We start from the raw sequence: 17,818 nt of genomic DNA on the forward strand, positions 1-17,818 counted from the left end.
AAACTTTACACCTGAAGAAAACTATGACTATCAGATAGTATAGGAACTGGTCCCTGGCACTCACTTTCCAATCATGCAGTTTATGAAAGACTGCCCACCTGCAGTGGACTGATGCCCCACAGTTTGAGAACCAATGACCTAATTTGACACATCTGAGCCGCTGCCTTTTGTAAACAGAAGGGTTGAACAGCAGGTGGGTGGTACTTCTGTGCTTATAGTCAGAGCTGTGGAAAAGGAGTATTATGAAGCCTGAACGTCTGGCTCATAGGAATCACTTACATATACCTTTACCTTATTTTACCTTATAAAATACTCTTTTGCTGTCTTTAATATGAACATCCACCATTGTAAGAATATTTATAAGAAAAAGAACATTTAAAAGGTTCCTGCTGAGTTATTCATAGACCATGTTTTGTGAAGATCCATTGTGGCTGTTGACTACAACATGGATTCATTCTATGTATAGTAGCAGTGTGCTAAAATGCAAGGTGTGAGTGAGAAAAGTGGCTCAGTAGTGGCTTTTTTCCCCTAAAGTTTGCTATCTCGGCTTGGCAAGTGTATTTTGGCTAACACGCGTACGTCTGGAGAGAGGAACAAAGTACAGGCAGGAGACAGAAAACGTGCTTAGGAAGTTATCTGAGCGAACAAAAATACTACCGCCAAGTCTTCCCTATCTTTTGGCTTGTCTGTCAGTCTGAAACGACCAAACAGAACTAACATAACTGATACATGCAAGACTCAGCCACCAGAGAACAGCACGAGGTCTGTAATTATATGTTGGGAAAGAAGACAAATTACTGATTAAACATAGTAATCTTTTGGACGGAAATTCCCACTGATGACAGCCTTCCCTCTCGTGGGCGGAGGAGAGACAGATCACCCAGGGAGCTCCCTAGTTGCTCCCCAGCAATAGAAACTAGAAGTTACAGACTGCTGTGGTCCTGGCATTAGCATTTTCCCAGGAAGTGTAGAGAGAAAATGAAAGGGAAACAAGATTATAGTAGGAGAACAGATACACTGTTTAATAAATACAGATAAAGAGATGCAAGCAATTAAAACACTGCCACATTGCATCTGTTGCCACTACCAGATAAACTCCTAAAAGTGTATTGAATATCCTTTGAGACCAAGAAATGTCACCTAAACAGTTCATTAGTAACATGCCTGCTGAAGAAGTTTAAACTTTAGAATCTCGGTTTGACTTAAAATCACTGTCACATGTTTCTTTTATATTGTAGAAATATATTCAGTAAATTATCAGATTGTCTTTTATCCTAACCTGTGGGTTTACTTTAAAAGCAATTCCCCAGAGGACACTGGTATCATAATTTTTGAAAAGCAGCATTAATTTTTTATGAATGCCTACAGACATTGTACCAGTATAACATGATATTAGGAATTTGACTGGATGTTTACAGTTTATGTCATCTGTGACAGCGGCATTCTGTGTACGCATTTGAAGGTACACAGAACACAGATTGCAGCTCCCGTAGTGAACTTGGCACTTTACCTTTGCTGGCATGCATAAGAACAGCTGTGCATGCTTTAAGATTTTTAATGATTGCGGATTCCTCTGACTTCACCTTGGCTCTTGCATATGTCTAAATGATTGGATCTAGTTTATATTTATCTTGTTTGCATTTATGCTCTGCTCATCTGATGACAGGCACAGCAGTGTATTCTGTTTGTCAAGCATTTTAGAGCTCTTGTGTGTGTGTGTGTGTGTGTATGTAAGCGACTAAAAACAGCACACATTAGAAACCATAATGCCCATCTGTTCCCAAAGTTTGTAATTATGCGTGTACGCTGTTGTCTGTCTTTTGTGTGGACATCAGAGTGGAGCCTGGCACAGCGACTGGGAACATATTTGTGTTTCCAGGGTCATTGTCGGCCTGCGTGTGTGCATTAGAACTCATTTAGAATAACACATGCTGGTAGGATTTGCTAGTTTGTGTTCACGTTTTGTTTTTTTGCTTTCTTTTAAATGACTTGCAAAGGGGATGGAAGGTTAAGGCATTATCTAGAATTGCATTCACACGAAACGGAGAAAGACAAACATTGCGCGCTTAACTCTGAGACAACCTGTCACCGACAGGAGTTTGATTTTCATATGTGGCTGCATGTATATTTCTTTATTCAATGCGGCACTCATTTCATTATGCTCCTCTGCACACGTACAGGCAGTGGTAATCAGGCCACTTATCTTCCCCAGCCTCCCTGGCTCTTCAGGCATGATATCAAACGGGGCTGCTATGACAAGCCGAGGCTCCTGTAGCTCACACCACGGCTCACCTTTAATATCAATTGATTTTTTTTCCTTCACTCATAAGGATTCCTCCGGCGGAGGATAATATTTCTGAGCTAAGGAACAATGTATCGCTTTCTCAGTCAGGGCGCCTTTGCAATTATAGTGGCCAGCAGCATGCAATTGAATTCTTCACTTGGTTCTCCTCCGTGGAGGTGATTCCACCCTCCTTCACTCCATCTGTTTCCCTCCCTCTCTCTTTTTGTCAGTCTTTCTCTCTACAGGCCTGCTGGTTTCTTTTTCCACCACATTATCAGACCGAAAAACATTTCCCTAAATCAAACTCTCGCCTCATCAACTCCTCTTCCTTCTATTGTGTTCACCTCACATTCTTGTCATGGTCTCATCGTTATTACCACTAGATGACCTTTTGAAATGATCCAACTTTAAAAATGTACACAGGAGACATTTCTCTCTCCCAGACGCTGGATTGAAAATGACTTAGCATTACTTTTATGCTTCCCCCACCCCACCCCACATATTTCTGCTAAAACCCCTGACACTTTGAAATTCTCTCATCAAAATATGAATCTCAGAGCTGCACAGAGACCAACTTCCCGAGGACGATACAGAGCCTGGAGTCATTCGTCTGTGTAGGGGCATGAAAAGAAGGGATTATATTCCATTCAGATAGTTTTTCTTTCTTTTTTTTGGGGGGGTGGTGGATAAATTCCATCACTTGCTTTTTAACTTTATGGAAGTCTTTGAATGTTTTGTTCCTTTGTGATGTGATGCTCGCTTGAGGCTGCCTCCCTCGTGCTGCGCTTTGCCAGCCGACACACTGGGAGGGATCTGACCTTGAAATAGCGTCACATCATTTGGTTCAGCAGAGGTTTTTTTTTTTTTTTTTTTTTTTACTCTTAAAGTTTTATATAAATTTTATATAGACTGAGGCTCGAGGAAAAGATCGTGTCAATCAATAAATAGACTCATAAGTCACTGTATGTTATAGGCAAAGGAAAACATTTGTCTGGAGGAGAAAAATAAAGAATAGAAAGAAGAATGAAACTGAATAAAATTGTCTCAAACACAAATGAATTGTGTGTGTGTGACCTTGAGTCATGTAAACTTTCACAGCACTGTTCAAAACTAGTGTTTTTTAAACACTCAGCTATAAATTCTAGGTTTACATCACCAGAACATTTTTTTCTCTTTTCAGTCCATCTCCTGCCCACAAATAATATCTTTTGGTTTCAAATATGCCCAACCAGCAACTAAACTGTAGCCCTGTCATAATAAACTGACTCTTTTGGTCAAATTGGGCAGCAAGCTTCTCTAAGTAGGAAGAGAGATTAACGGGAAGAATAGGAGTGGAAGTGCAGCACACGACATTAATCAGATATAGTGATGCTTTGTGACAACCCGATTTGCAGCTGTGCAGGTAAATCTGCTACTGCTTCAAGTTATTTCCAGTGTTTGAAAGTAGCTGAGTTTTGATTGTGTTACTGACAGGAGTGTGTTGACAGAAACCTCTGAGATTTGTGAAAAGCTGTTTGTTTGTAGCCGATTCACTTCTGACTTGTGAGACAACCTGAGTGACAGCAAGACTGAGAGAGTGAGAGGAATGAAAACCAGTAGTGAGAATGTCAGAATCCACAGAGGTGGCAGAAAAAACAAGAAACAGAAAGAAGCAACGACAAAAAAAGTTACAATAATGAAGGAGAGAAGGCCACAACAGTGAATCAGAAAGAAGGAAGAAAGGGTAGGAGGAAAAAGTGCAGAGTTGAAAAAGAAAGAATGGGGAATTGGAAGGCAAACAGAAGAAATGGAGGAGCTATATGAGGAAGATGGAATAAATGGAAGGAAGAAAAGAAAGGTCAAGGAAAGCTCCTTGACCTTTTTCTTTTCTTCCTTCCTATCTTATTCCTTTGGAATAAGATAAGGAACACTGGAAGGATGGGAAAAACAGAGCCCCAAAGAAAGGAAAAACAGATGAAGAGCAAAACATCGAGATTGAATTATGGAAGGTAAAAATCAGTGGAAATAGGAAAAAAACTAAAGACAGGAAGAAAGATTTGAATGAAGGACACAAAGAAAAGGCAAATGGATGTAAAGACAGAAGGAAGGAAGAACAGAAGCAGAAGAGAAATATGGAAATTCAGGAAAAAAAAGACTAGAAGTAAGGAAAAGTAGAATGATACAAAAAATGAAATAAAGTAGAAATATAAGCAGGATGAAATGAAAGACTGAAAAGTACCGAAGAAAAAATGAAAAGATGGGAAAGAATGAAGATGGGAAAGAAAGTAAAAAGTGAAAGATCTGAGATGCACTTTTCATCTTGTGTCACAACTCAGTGCTTTTAATTTTGGGGAAAAAGTCAAATGAAGCAGAGCTGAAATTCATTTCTATTCTGCGGGGACTCACAGCAGCGCTCTCTGGCAAATGGCTTTTCACTTTGTCAAATTTAGCGAGGCCGTATCTCTGAGGGGCAGCACGCAGCAGCCAGGCCTGCTGCAGACTACTGCCAGTCCACCCGGCAGCTGAAGATATACTATAGCACTTAACAGCATGTTCCATTTCAGCACTTCTTTATTTCCCTTTTACCACTTCCTTGTCTGCGTGCATTGTGGTTTCATGCTGTCTTTAACAGCCAGGTTGTGCATTTTTCTGGAATCCACCTCAGTATCGTAATCTGTAACTTTTCATCTGTAATTTTATAATCACAAGTATCCAACAGCAGTATAGGCTGTAGCCACTTTCAAGCAGCTTATGTAGAGTATTTCTGAAAATCCTTCCCATGCAGTATATGTATCTCTCCTCAGTCTTTCTAGGATTCTGTGTCTACTCTTTTGTGGAGTTGTGGAGTTATTTATTCTAATTTGTTTGGTTTGTGTGACAGATGTGTGCCATCTCTATTTACTAATGCGCCTCTTTCATTAGTGATTGTGTGTTTATCAGTCCACACACAGGTAAACAAAACTGTGTGTTCTTTCTGTCACAGCGAAGTGCCTGAGGTTGTTCTACCCATTATTATTAGACAGAAGCAAAACAAACAAGCTCCCTGACTGTGTCCCTCCTCTCCGGGAGTTTTTAAAGCAGTTTTATATTCCAGTTCCCTGTTTGTTTTACCTTTTTTTCCAATAGTATGCTTCCTCTGTAGAAGCAGTCCAATTTTTCTGAAGCACGAGCATCTGCAGTTCAAATTGGTCGAGAAATTAGACTATGAATGCATTATGTGATTGTCCGGGCGCTTACTTGTTTATCTCATTTTGGAAACCATTATTTGAAATGCTACCTACTTGAGGTTTTTTGGGGTTGGAGGGAAATACACCCCAAAAACCTAAATACTAGGTTCATTTAGCTAGTGTAGCAAAAGTGTGCGCTAAGTAATTCTTGTGAGTTTAGAGATTTTTGATTGACTGTTTATTAAGCCTCAATAAATGCAACTCGATTAAGCCCAACCAAATTGAGCTGAGTTCTCCAAATGGGAACATTCATTTCTATATTTAGAAGTGGTCGGCCAGTGTTTGTAATTACTGTCCAACTAGAATGCTGTAAAGTTTCTTTGGTAACAACAGACATCGCTGATGGCCTTTTTTTTAAGCACTACACCTCTAAGGCATCTCAAGTTAATATTGAGGACTTCACTGCATTGTTTTAGCTTTCATCTACTTAATTCATGAATAAAATAATCACATTTCCATATCAATTCAGTTGAGGAACTTGGAGGCACTCCAGTGGTATTCAAATGATTTAATTAATCATTGGTGTGGTGGTGCCGGTTGCTATCCAGATGCCTCCGCTGATGATATATTCTTGGTTTCCGTTTCTATTTACTCCTAAATCTTAGTCCATGACTTCTCCAGTGGTAACTCAGAGTTTTCTGCCACTGCCCACTTGCCCTCTTGTAAACAGTATTTAAGTATTCTGTGATCTGGCCTGCTGAGCTGGATTTCCCTCTGGCACAACATGTTTGACATCGTGTTGTTATGCATTTATAAGAATACAGCAATATTATAAGAGTGCTTAAATTTGGCATGGGAAACGTATACTGCTGTGAACTAGAGGGCATGTGCAGATCCTGCTGCTCTCTGCTGCTCTCTTTGTAAATAAGTCTTCATAAAGTCACAGCAATTTATAACTTTAAAATATCTTAGTGTTTAAGAAATAATACAAGTCCACCGCCACCTTTACACTGGTCTTGCATTCTTAGCAATTTGTTTATGCATCCAGTTGATAAAAGGATATTAACTATTTAGTTGGGGCACTGTTTGAATCTGCCTCATCAAAGTGCATTTGAACTTAACTATCCTATTAGATCTTTTTGCCACTAGCGCACAGTTCTTAAGCTGCTACTAGACTCAACAGCTAACATCAGCTAATAATTTTGTTGAGTGGTGCTTAATTTAATTTAATTTAAGAACCCTGCCACTTTAAGGACCTACCTGCATCTTAGAACCATTATGTTAAAAGTAATGATAGTGGATCAAAAGTTTTTGTCATCTTAATTTAAAGATTGGGAGCAATGGCAAACATCTAGCCTGTCCCTTCCAGAAGGTAATAAATTCCACCTTCTGTAACATTACCTCTACAACTTATCAATATTAGCAACAAGGTACCGAAGCCAGTTTCTACTGAGCTTCTACTACTACTGATCTACTGAGTTGTAAACCAACAATACCACATAAAGTAAAAAAGAACTCATAGGCAACTTGCAGGGCTTTCTACTGGGCAGTCTCCCACAAACCCTTGGCTCCATATTAAGATACTATCCATGGGAATCACAAACAAATTTGGTGAATCGCAACATCCACTGAAAATATCCTTGATTTCCCACTAAGAATAATGACAGAGCACTTAATTGTAGAAATATGTTCCGGTGGTCTTTATTCTCACAGCTCAGCTCTGGCCATCTCTGTCCTAGACTGGATCAGTAAACTCCCATGCCCCTCTTGCATGGGTAAACAGCCATGCTTCATCCTTCACCATGTCATTCAAAAAAGCAATACCTTTTCCCCTGAGGCTTTTCACAAGTCTTTAAACACTAGTCCAGCCGCATAAGATGTGTTGGTCAGGTTCATTCTTTTTCTAGAGTGTGCAACTGTATGAGGCTTAGAAGGCTTAGCAGTTGTTTGCCCTTGTCATTCCCTACCCAAGCCAAACAAAGCAGCTGATTTTACCATTTTTTATCGCCAAGAGATCCCTAGGCAAATGGTGGGCGCAACAACATATTTCTACTAACCAGTACAACCAGCACCAGAGACTGCAACCAGTACCAAAAACCAGAGATGGACCGATTCCATCGGTATCGGTCCGATACTGTTCTAAATTACTGGATCGGATATCGGAGAGAAATAAAAAATGTAATCGATCCATTAAATATCACAGAAGCACCTCACAAAACTTGCGACATGGCGTAACTCAGCTCATAACCTTAGCACGTCGGGGCAGCATTCGTAACGTGATAGAGCGGCGGTGGGGTGCGAGACCTGTCGGCGGTCTGGTTGAGCAATCTGGAGCCTCGATACCAAACTGGCATTTCATCTCTGAGAAAATTATCCCAGAGAGAAGTAAAGCAAGTGTGTAAGTTCATCTCTGAATGTTTGTAGAGCATTCCCACATTAAGCTTAACAACCGATATATGGAGCGACTGCCTCTTCTCTCTCCCTCCCTCTCCTGTTGCTACTTCAATCATGAAACTGATCAATGATCAGCTGATCGGCTTTTCTGTCGCGACTCCCGTCTGTCTTGTTTGTTTTTGGCCCACTTTGCAGCACGTTTAAGCTTGATAAGCTGTTGTTACAATTGATTTAATATTACTTTCTACACCAGGATCCTTTTCTACGTAGCTGATGGCTGGTAATTGTGCAGGGGCGGGTCTAGCAAAGTTTTGCCAGGGGGGCCAAATAGGGAATTAACAGGGAAAAGGGGGGCACAAAGAAATACTTTTCTTTCTTATTAAAAACTAGAAATGAGAATAAATAATTATCTGAATCTTACACCCAACGTTTCCATCTGATGTAAAATGTATAGAAATCCATTATTGTATATAGTAACTATTAAGTCTAATATATACCCTAGTAAGCAATAGTACTTTTTCCTTTGGGAAGGTACCATCTATGCAGTCTGCAGTTCTGTTGAAGAAAGATGTTGAATCTATTTAAATATTGTAGAAAAATAATTGATTTCTGTGCATTTGTTTTACACGTGCATTAAATTAAAGATTACGTCGATTAAGCATTATAAGGCGGAGGGTGGGGAGTGGTTTCCTATTATTTTTTCTGGGAGTTGGCAACCCTATTAGTTAGGTTGTTTAATATTTCTGGCTAAGTACTGTTTAGAATACCAGGATAGGGAGGATGGTGTAAGTTTAAGTAAATTAGATTGATCAGTATTGCTAAACTATGAAATGTTTTGGGTGCAGTGTATTTTTTGCATACAGGTATAACAGAATAGCTTTAGTGTTTTGATTTTTAAAACTTGAGTATGAACTTATACAAAATGCAGCAAGATATTTAAAAAAAAAACAGTTTTGTTGATTATAAAATGAACTATTCTGCTCTTGCTCTTGACGAAGGCGGTCGCACTTTTCTCCTCTCCTCCTCCTCCTCTCCCTTAGCTTCCCTGCTTAGCCTCTTGTGTCCTTGTCTAGTCTCGTGTTTTTTGTATTACTTTTCCCTGGAACACTCTCTCACAGTCTGTTCTCTAAAACCTAAAAGAGAATTAGGATTTGATCAACTGGTCCCTGAATGCAATTGACACCCCTTTCTCAAGGAGAAGTTTGGGCTTGGGTGAGCCTGAGTGCTGAAGATATCTACCTATTCGGAACCTTGATAACAGGGTTCTTGCTGATCGGAGCTGGCTTGGCCCTGACTTATCGAAGAATTAAGGAAGCGGAACCGGCTGTTCAAACCCCCACAAGGCTGCCCGCTGGGATTGAAACGATGGGACGAGGCGTGAGTTTCTCAAAATGGGCTCATTGAGTGCAGCACGGATAAGATCTTGGAGAAGCTTACGGCTGCCGTGAATACTCAGAATAAGACCTCTAGGGATGGGTATTGAAACCCGGTTCTTGTTGAGAACCGGTTCCCACTGTTTCAATTCCTTGAAATTGTTTGCCATTTTTGCAAACGATTCCCTTATCAATTCCAGTCGCCCCGAATGACGTCGCCACGTTGCGGAGCGTCATTTACCTGGCAGGAAACACGGCGCCTAAGCGGCTCAAACGCTCAAAAGTTTGGCTATACTTTACGAGAACGGATGACAACAGGGCAACTTGCAAAGTAGATATTTCATTTAAGGGAGGAAACACTACAAATATGCAAAAGCATTTGCTCACAAAACACGCGATGACCTTAAATGAATGTCGTGTTTTTAATTCCGCTCCGGACTTGTGAATCTCAACCCAGCAGCAGCGGTAACGTTTGTACGTCCTCTCCCGTTAATGCGGCAGGTAAATAATCAACGAACAGTGCATATTATGTTAGCGCGATCTGCCTTATTACAAAACCTGCCATTACTGTGCATTTAGGTGACCATGATGAGAGAGACAGACAGAGTCTGGCTGGCTCAGATGCTGGCAGTTCTCGCTGCAGTCTACCGTTAGCGTCTCCTTTCAGGCCAGGATAGATGAATGTCACCGAGCAGTGACTAAGTTTGTGGTAAAAGGCTTGCACCCATTTGCCACAGCAGATGCCCCTGATTTTCGGTAAGTGAATGTGTTTAATTGTAGGCAGGGACATTACTGGATATTCTTGTGTAATTGCTACAGAATAATTTATGTTATACTTTGTTATTGCTACAGAAGAATATTTATTTTATTATTTTACATTTACAATTTTTTTTCCTGGGGACCCCGTGACACCCCATTGAAGAGCCATAGGCTGTGGATCTCTTAAGATCTCGCTGTTGGGTTTGTAAGGCCATGTTACTCCTAAATTTTTATCTTGTTCAAAGAGAAGATATAAAAGTTCAAAGCTAATCGACCTCCTTTTTTAAAAATAAGAATCGATAAGAGAATCGATAAAGAATCGAATCGTTAAACAGAATCGAAAATGGAATCGGAATCGTGAAAATCTTATCAATACCCATCCCTAAAGACCTCTGAGTGCAAACTGGATTACATCTGGAGGGGCTCGCTCGGAATAACACAAAGCTGAACTCTGGACACATACACACACACGCACACAGACATATATATACACATGCAGATGTACACTCATCCCCCCTCCAAACGTCTTCGACGCTTATTCCCTTCCGATGCTGATGGTGGATCAAGGAGACCAGCGCATAGGCTGCAGGCCCGGATGTACTGTCTACATCGGCTGTCTCTCACCCTTTACCCACCCCTGTTGCTTGTCATGTGTTTCTTTGGTGTATTAAGAGTTTTTTCATGTGCTATGTGCAGAGGTGTTTTTTTCTGTTCTCAAACTGATCTCCCTATTGGAGCTCAGTCTGGGGGGAGTTATTTTTTTCTCCTTATCTTTCCTCATGTGGTGCATTTTCCATTGTTATACCTCTCTGACCTGTCTTCCCCATGTGATGTTTTTGTGTAATGTATGTATGGTCGGAGGGTAAGATGGCGCCGCCATTGCGTGCAATAGGTTGCAGCCTTAAAATGAAATTTCCCCTTGTGGGACTAATAAAGGTATATCAATCAATCAATCAACTATATCGGATTCATATCGGTATCGGCCGATATCCAAATTTATCATATCGGTATCGGACATAAAAAAAAGTGGTATCGTGCCATCTCTACCAAAAGCCTTACCACAGCTTAGAGCAACCATGAACAAAGTGAAGAGATTTTATTTGGCAGACTGCTTCATAATCTGGAGTAGTGAGGTGCTGGAGCCTATACTAGTTAGTTTCCAATATTGTTGCTTTAAAATGAAAATATTTGTTGTAGTCATTAGTCTTTATTTTACTAGTGTGTTTTTGAAGTATAAATTCGAAGTTTTTGAGTTATCCAAACATCTCTGAATGGAGGACATGGTAGGGCAAATTGTCTTATGCATGGTAATTCTATTTTCTGGTTGCTGTGTCAGAGTGAATTTACCTCAGTTTGATTGATTATATGCAATCCTTAAGCTGTTAACAGCTGAATCCTTAATGCTGGCACAACGGAAGAGTCTCCCCTTGGATACAGTGCACTGTACTATATACTCATGCTGAGTAGTTCCAGCAGTTATTTTATGTTGAAGCAATGCAGCTCATGTGTCATGTCCCCTTTCAGGTTTCCAGTAGAGTTACCTAGGAGAAGCTAAGTGAACTTGTGGTATTCGTGGGTATGTAATATGTGGGTTTAATTGTGTAATTGGAGGCACTGTGGTACAAGAAAGAGTTCATTTTTCCAATCAAGCAAAATTATATTCAAATGAGTGTCTAAAAACAATGTGAGGCTGGATTAAGCCAGTCTATCTGTTTTCATCAAATCTGCCTCAGTAAACACATTCTGAAATATCGTCTCTGAACTTTTCATTTCTTATTGTACTGTATAATTAAAGTTTGAGAATTTATTTGTTCATAGGTTTAAATGCAGCCGATTTCTTTTCTTCCATCTTCTTTTTCCATTTATTTATCTATAATCAAATTCCCTGAAGTATCGTAAAGGACTTTGGACTCTTAGATCTACGCTGGTCTAACCACTGGGTATACCCACGGTCCAGTATGGTTTGTTAACTACCTTCTAGAGCCCCTGTGGAGAAACCACACGTCTTTTTTTTTTCCACATTCGCCTCAGCCTTGAAAGCATTCCGGTCACACTACATTGATGTTTTCAGGGTTCCTCTGAAAGGTTGTTTAAAGAAACATTTGAAGACTCATCTCATTTTCCTCGCTGCAGTTGCATAGTCGTGTGTCGACTATGAAAGAAAGCGAGCGGGAGTACATATCTGCTGCGTCTCCATTATACATTTCAACATCGTCTCCTTTGCCAAATGAGTCCTTTGTCAGCTCAGAGAGCAGCGCTAATGAGAGAGTTGCATTGCAGCATTTTAGAACCCATTGCTCCCCTATTAATCTGGAGAGATTTGTGTTCAGGCGTTTTTTGTTTTTTTTTTCTACTTAGCCACCCCCATCTCTCCCTCTGCTCCCTGATTGACGATAACGAGGTGGTTGGCTAAAACCAGCTCTTATCGACAAAACAAAATGGCTCCCAGCTGTGTGTGTGTGTGTGTGTGTGTGTGTGTGTGTGTGAGAGAGAGAGAGAGAGAGAGAATGCCTACTCGTGTGTTGGTTTCCCTGGCTCTGCTTTCTCTCCCTGACGATGAGTCTGAGCATCTACACATGCTGGCACCGGTGCACATGCTGCCATGTTCTATGTGTCTGCATGTGTGTATTAGTGTGTAACGGTTTTTGTGCGAGTATCATCACAATGAGAACGAGATGAAAGGCCGGTTTGTCTGTGAGTCACAAGATGCTGCCTGCTTCCTAAATGGCCCCGAATAGTCGATGTACAATAAAGATGATCAGCTCCACTTACAATTGGTTTGTGCACATAGAAATTACAATCGTGAAAATGAATTCTGCAAATAAAGAATGAAAAGATGAAAGACGCTCAAGGATACACAGAGAGAGAAGCCTATATACAGATGAAGATGCATATAGTCAACTATTGGATAAAATAAAGCAATGGAGAAAAACTGATTTGCAAACATATGAATACATAGAAACCCGTCATGTGTTGAAGTACTGGAAAAGACATGTAAAAGTGAACTTTGATATGAAAGAATACTGTCACAAAGACCTGTAAATGCATAATAAATTTAAATAAAATTACTGGCAAATGCAAAGTTACAAAAGCCTTTCAAAAGTCTCTTCTTGTGCTGTGGAAGATAATGAGTACAGATTTAACCCTAGAGAACCCATGGGGTCAGATCCGACCCCATTGGTTTTCTAGGGAAACCATGGGGTCAAATTTGACACCATGGGTTCTCTAGGGTTAAACTGTCAACATTTTTCTTTTTTGTAGTATATAGGTTCTCCACAAAAGACAATTTGTACGTCTCTTCAGTCACTTTTTTTCTTTTATTATTGTTATTGATGTCAACATGACTGACACGTTTCTGTGTTCTGGTCAGGTTGGCAGTGTGTATCTTCATGCTGTCTATGAAAAGGATTAATATAATGGAGATGAAGAATACTACGATGCTGTTAACTTTGCTGATGAACTGATTTGTATTAGTGGTTTAGGATATGTTTTGTTTTCCTTTTACGTATATTCCCCCAAAACCCTCAGTTTGATATTTAAAATAAAAATGTTTCCTAAAACAAACTTTGGATTGTAGTTTTTGACAGATGTTAGTATGTACGACTCTGGTGCTGTGGATTCAGCTGTGGATTAATTCACATCTGCGTACATTAGTGAGTCTTACAGCAGGCAGTCGCACGTGGGATGGGACAAAACTTGATGGTGTTTGTGCAGTGAGAAAATCGAATGCCTCTGTTCCACTACTGTGTCCATTTAATGTAATTTCATTTCACCATATGGGTACTTAAGCAGAGAAAACATTAGTGTAATAACATTACATTTCTCTAATCTTTACTCCCTTTTCCCCCCATTTACATTGCTCTCAACCTTCATAATTACATTGCACTTTCCTCTCAGACAGGTACCCCTGTATCAGTTTTTTTTTTCAGTTGAATTGTTTGAGATTAGAAGTAGCAATAACACAGGTTATTGTTTTTCTTCTATGCAAGTGAGGTAAATTTCGATTATAGCCACTTTCCTCTCAGTTTTCCAGTTTTCTTCTTTGTTAATTGATGTTAAATTGCAAGGCTCACCAATGCCAGAAAGTAAATTTAAAAAATATCTTAAACAGTAAAGAACAAATTTCTACTATATCATGGAAAAAACACAATAAAGTCCTTGTTAACAGTGATTGTAAAACGTGATAAGAATCTTCATCCAGTTATTTACTGTCTGTGTAAATATTTGCCGACAATTTCCATTGTGTCATGACAGTCTTTAGTCAACTCTGAAGACCAGTTGTTGTAGTTCTAAAAGCTAAATACATGTATATCTAAAAAAATGTGAGCGACAAACTGGATGGTCCCTGTTCTCCCTGAATTCGTATTTCATAGTTGGATTTGTCAGACAGGACATTTTTTTCATGTTTGTGTCTGGTTATATGTACTTTTTCTTTCACTAGCAACCTGTAGGCAAAAGTAGTCTTCACGTAAATCTCTCTGTTTTTCTCTTTCACAGGGCCCCATAGAGAATGACATTGTGATTCACGTGGCCCTGATAGCTGAGAGCCAGAGGTAATGTTTGTGTGTGAGTGTGTCTGTGTATATATATGTGTGTGTGTGTCTCTCTTAATGTATTGCAGACCATAAAGGGAGGTTATTTTCCGCTGCTCACTCCTAGTCAACTCTGTCAGTGCCGTAATTGTGGTGAGCTCATAAAGCTGGAGCTCAGGCTGACCTCTGCCTCATCTGTCATTCTTCTCATTGTCAGTGTGTGTGTGTGTGTGTGTGTGTGTGTGTGTGAGTACACATGTGCCTGTGTAAGCACACTTAAATACATGTGTAGCGGTGTGGGTGTGTGTGGGTGTTAAACAGGGTCAAGTGACTCCGTGAAGCTTGTTAACCTGTAGCTCCAATTACTGCTGCTTGCAAGTCCCCATCAGGACTCCTGCATCATCTTCAACTTGTCTCCTGTATTTATTGTGTCTCAGTAAAGCTCATTAGTAACATTTCGATACATGAATAATTTGCGTGTAGTTTTATATTTACAACAGTCATTCTACATTTGTTCTAATTTAAAGAGAATGAATCTAGAGACATAATATTTATTACCATTCATTAAAATTCTCATGACTCAGCCACAGCTTTAACACCTATAAATTCATAAGGCTGTAGATTTTAAAACATCAATCTGTTGGGAAAGTTTTACAGGTCAACAGATTTTCAACATGATTTTACAGCTGCAGAGCCGTAAAACATATTCAGCTTTTAAATAGTTGTGTGTGTGTGTGTGTGTGTGTGTGAGAGACTGATAAATATATATATAAATGTGGAAATTGGTCACAAATGACAAGTAAAATCCCTCCTTATTTAAAACTCAAACATTGCAGTGTCTGCTGTTGTGTTTGTTGACGACCTCCCTAAACCTTTAAGATGTGCTTGGAGTCTGGCAACAGATTTCAATTCAATTCAATTTTATTTATATAGCGCCAAATCACAACAGCAGTCGCCTCAAGGCACTTTATATTGTACAGTAGACCCTACAATAATAGATACATAGAAAAACCCAACAATCATATGACCCCCTATGAGCAAGCACTTTGGCGACAGTGGGAAGGAAAAACTCCCTTTTAACAGGAAGAAACCTCCAGCAGAACCAGGCTCAGGGAGGGGCGGCCATCTGCTGCGACCGGTTGGGGTGAAAGAAGGAAAACAGGATAAAGACATGCTGTGGACGAGAGACAGAGATTAATAACAAGTATGATTCAATGCAGAGAGGTCTATTAACACATAGTGAGTGAGAAAGGTGACTGGAAAGGAAAAACTCGATGCATCATGGGAATCCCCGGCAGCCTACGTCTATTGCAGCATAACTAAGGGAGGATTCAGGGTCACCTGGTCCAGCCCTAACTATATGCTTTACCAAAAAGGAAATTTTTAAGTCTAATCTTAAAAGTAGAGATAGTGTCTGTCTCCCGAATCCAAACTGGAAGCTGGTTCCACAGAAGAGGGGCCTGAAAACTGAAGGCTCTCCCTCCCATTCTACTTTTAAATACTGTAGGAACAACAAGTAAGCCTGCAGTGCGAGAGCGAAGTGCTCTAATAGGGTGATATGGCACTACAAGGCCATTAAGATAAGATGGGGCCTGATTATTTAAGACCTTGTATGTGAGGAGCAGGATTTTGAATTCAATTCTGGATTTAACAGGAAGCCAATGAAGGGAAGCCAATACAGGAGAAATATGCTCTCTCTTTCTAGTCCCTGTCAGTACTCTTGCTGCAGCATTTTGGATTTAAGGAAGGTTTTTTTTTTTTTTTAATGAATAATTTTACTGTCAAGAAAATCATTTGTAAGTGGAATTGATTTGAAAAAGCGGCCATTTACTTGGCCAGAATTTGCTGGCCAGTATCAGACAGACCGATGCTAAAAGAAGTCTCTAAGAACCTCAAATTGGAATTGGAAATGGAATCTGCAGGCTACTCTTGCAGCTGTTGGAAGTACACGTGTCAACAATCAGAAGAGAGATTGCATAAATTTGACCTCCATGTGGGTGTGCCAGGAAAAAGGGCTTCACAGTCCAAAAAAGAAAATTAGAGCAAAACAGCAGTTTTGCTGTAGACCAGACCTTTTAGAATAATTTACTTTGGCCTGAATGAAGCATAGTGAACAGTAGACACATTTGGCAGCGATTAAACACTGCTTTCTGAAGAAAAACGTCATACCAGCTGTGAAGGATGACGATGGAAATTTTTTGGTTTGAAGGAGGCAGTACATCCATGAAAAACCCCGAACCCTATGTAACAAAACCTTTGCTTGAAAAAGTGGTCAGAAATGCCAACAAGCTTGTGTCGGAGGCTGGTGGACAAACGCTTATGTAGAACAAGTGACCAAGTTACTTCTGCTAAAGGAGGCAATGCAGGCTTCTGAGACCAAGGATGTAGTTACTTGTTACTCATTTTGAGAACAAAAGACATGCAGACAAGATCCCATTAATGATTAATAAATCATTCAACAGTTACCCATGACCACACAAATTGAAACAGGCCCATTATAGTCAGCATATCTCAGCAGCTTAGAGAGCAAGGAATATAAATGACGATGCTAGTTATGACCGTCCAACCGTTTTTTAAAACTTACAGTGGTGAATTTCAATTGAATGGCACTGTGCTAGATGGCCTCCAACAGTTTAAGTGAAGTAAGGACAGGATTAGATTACAGCTTCTCTCCATCTATTCTTAAAATAAGAAAAATGATAAGAATAAGGTGAATCATGGGTATAGGTTTTTTTCTTGTCTTGAAGGAGAAACAAGCTCCATTTCTGTGTTTAGTCATAGTCTTTTAACCATATATTTGAATAGATATCCTGCTGTCCAGTTAGATTTCCAGCTTTTTGTGTCTCTGTTCTGTATGGGTTAGACAGAGTTCAGCATATCAGGGGTTTTTTCATATGTATTTTTCAACAAAAGGTCTGTGGGAGGGACTGGTGGGGCTGATGGAGATGGCATGAATTTAATATTGTATGTTTTTTCTCTATGTGGTTGTAGACTGCAAGTGTTTTTGAATACCTATGGTATTCAGACCCAGACACCCCAGCAAGTGGAGCCCATTCAGATCTGGCCCCAAAAGGAACTGGTCAAGGTAAAGCTTGTTGGTCACATGTTGGTTAGAGCGTTTTAAAATCATACACCTCTTTGACCTGTGTTTATGTTCTCCTCTTGTGTAGTTCAGAATGTTTGAGGTGTTCTCATTCCTATTAGATGTCCACTGGAAAAATGACAACAGTCAGAAAAGAGGTTTTAACAACTAATCAAGTAACAAACTGAAAACAACATACTTGAAAATACACTTTTTCAGTGAGGCTTCCTGTTGGTTTTTTGTCTAGT

At 39.9% G+C, this 17,818-nt stretch overlaps 1 protein-coding gene across 3 annotated transcripts in view; it reads left to right on the plus strand.

The window, feature by feature from the left end:
• phkb (phosphorylase kinase, beta) overlaps positions 1 to 17,818 on the plus strand; it is a 103,289-nt gene that overhangs the window by 63,109 nt on the left and 22,362 nt on the right. For all 3 annotated transcript variants that reach the window (XM_063480201.1, XM_063480192.1, XM_063480210.1), the window contains 2 exons: positions 14,454 to 14,509; positions 17,480 to 17,573. In XM_063480201.1, coding sequence (XP_063336271.1) covers positions 14,454 to 14,509; positions 17,480 to 17,573 — 150 coding nt within the window. The remainder of the gene's footprint in view (positions 1 to 14,453; positions 14,510 to 17,479; positions 17,574 to 17,818) is intronic.

This window comes from Pelmatolapia mariae, linkage group LG1 (genome assembly GCF_036321145.2).
Source record: "Pelmatolapia mariae isolate MD_Pm_ZW linkage group LG1, Pm_UMD_F_2, whole genome shotgun sequence".
NCBI classification, from domain to species: Eukaryota; Metazoa; Chordata; class Actinopteri; order Cichliformes; family Cichlidae; genus Pelmatolapia; species Pelmatolapia mariae.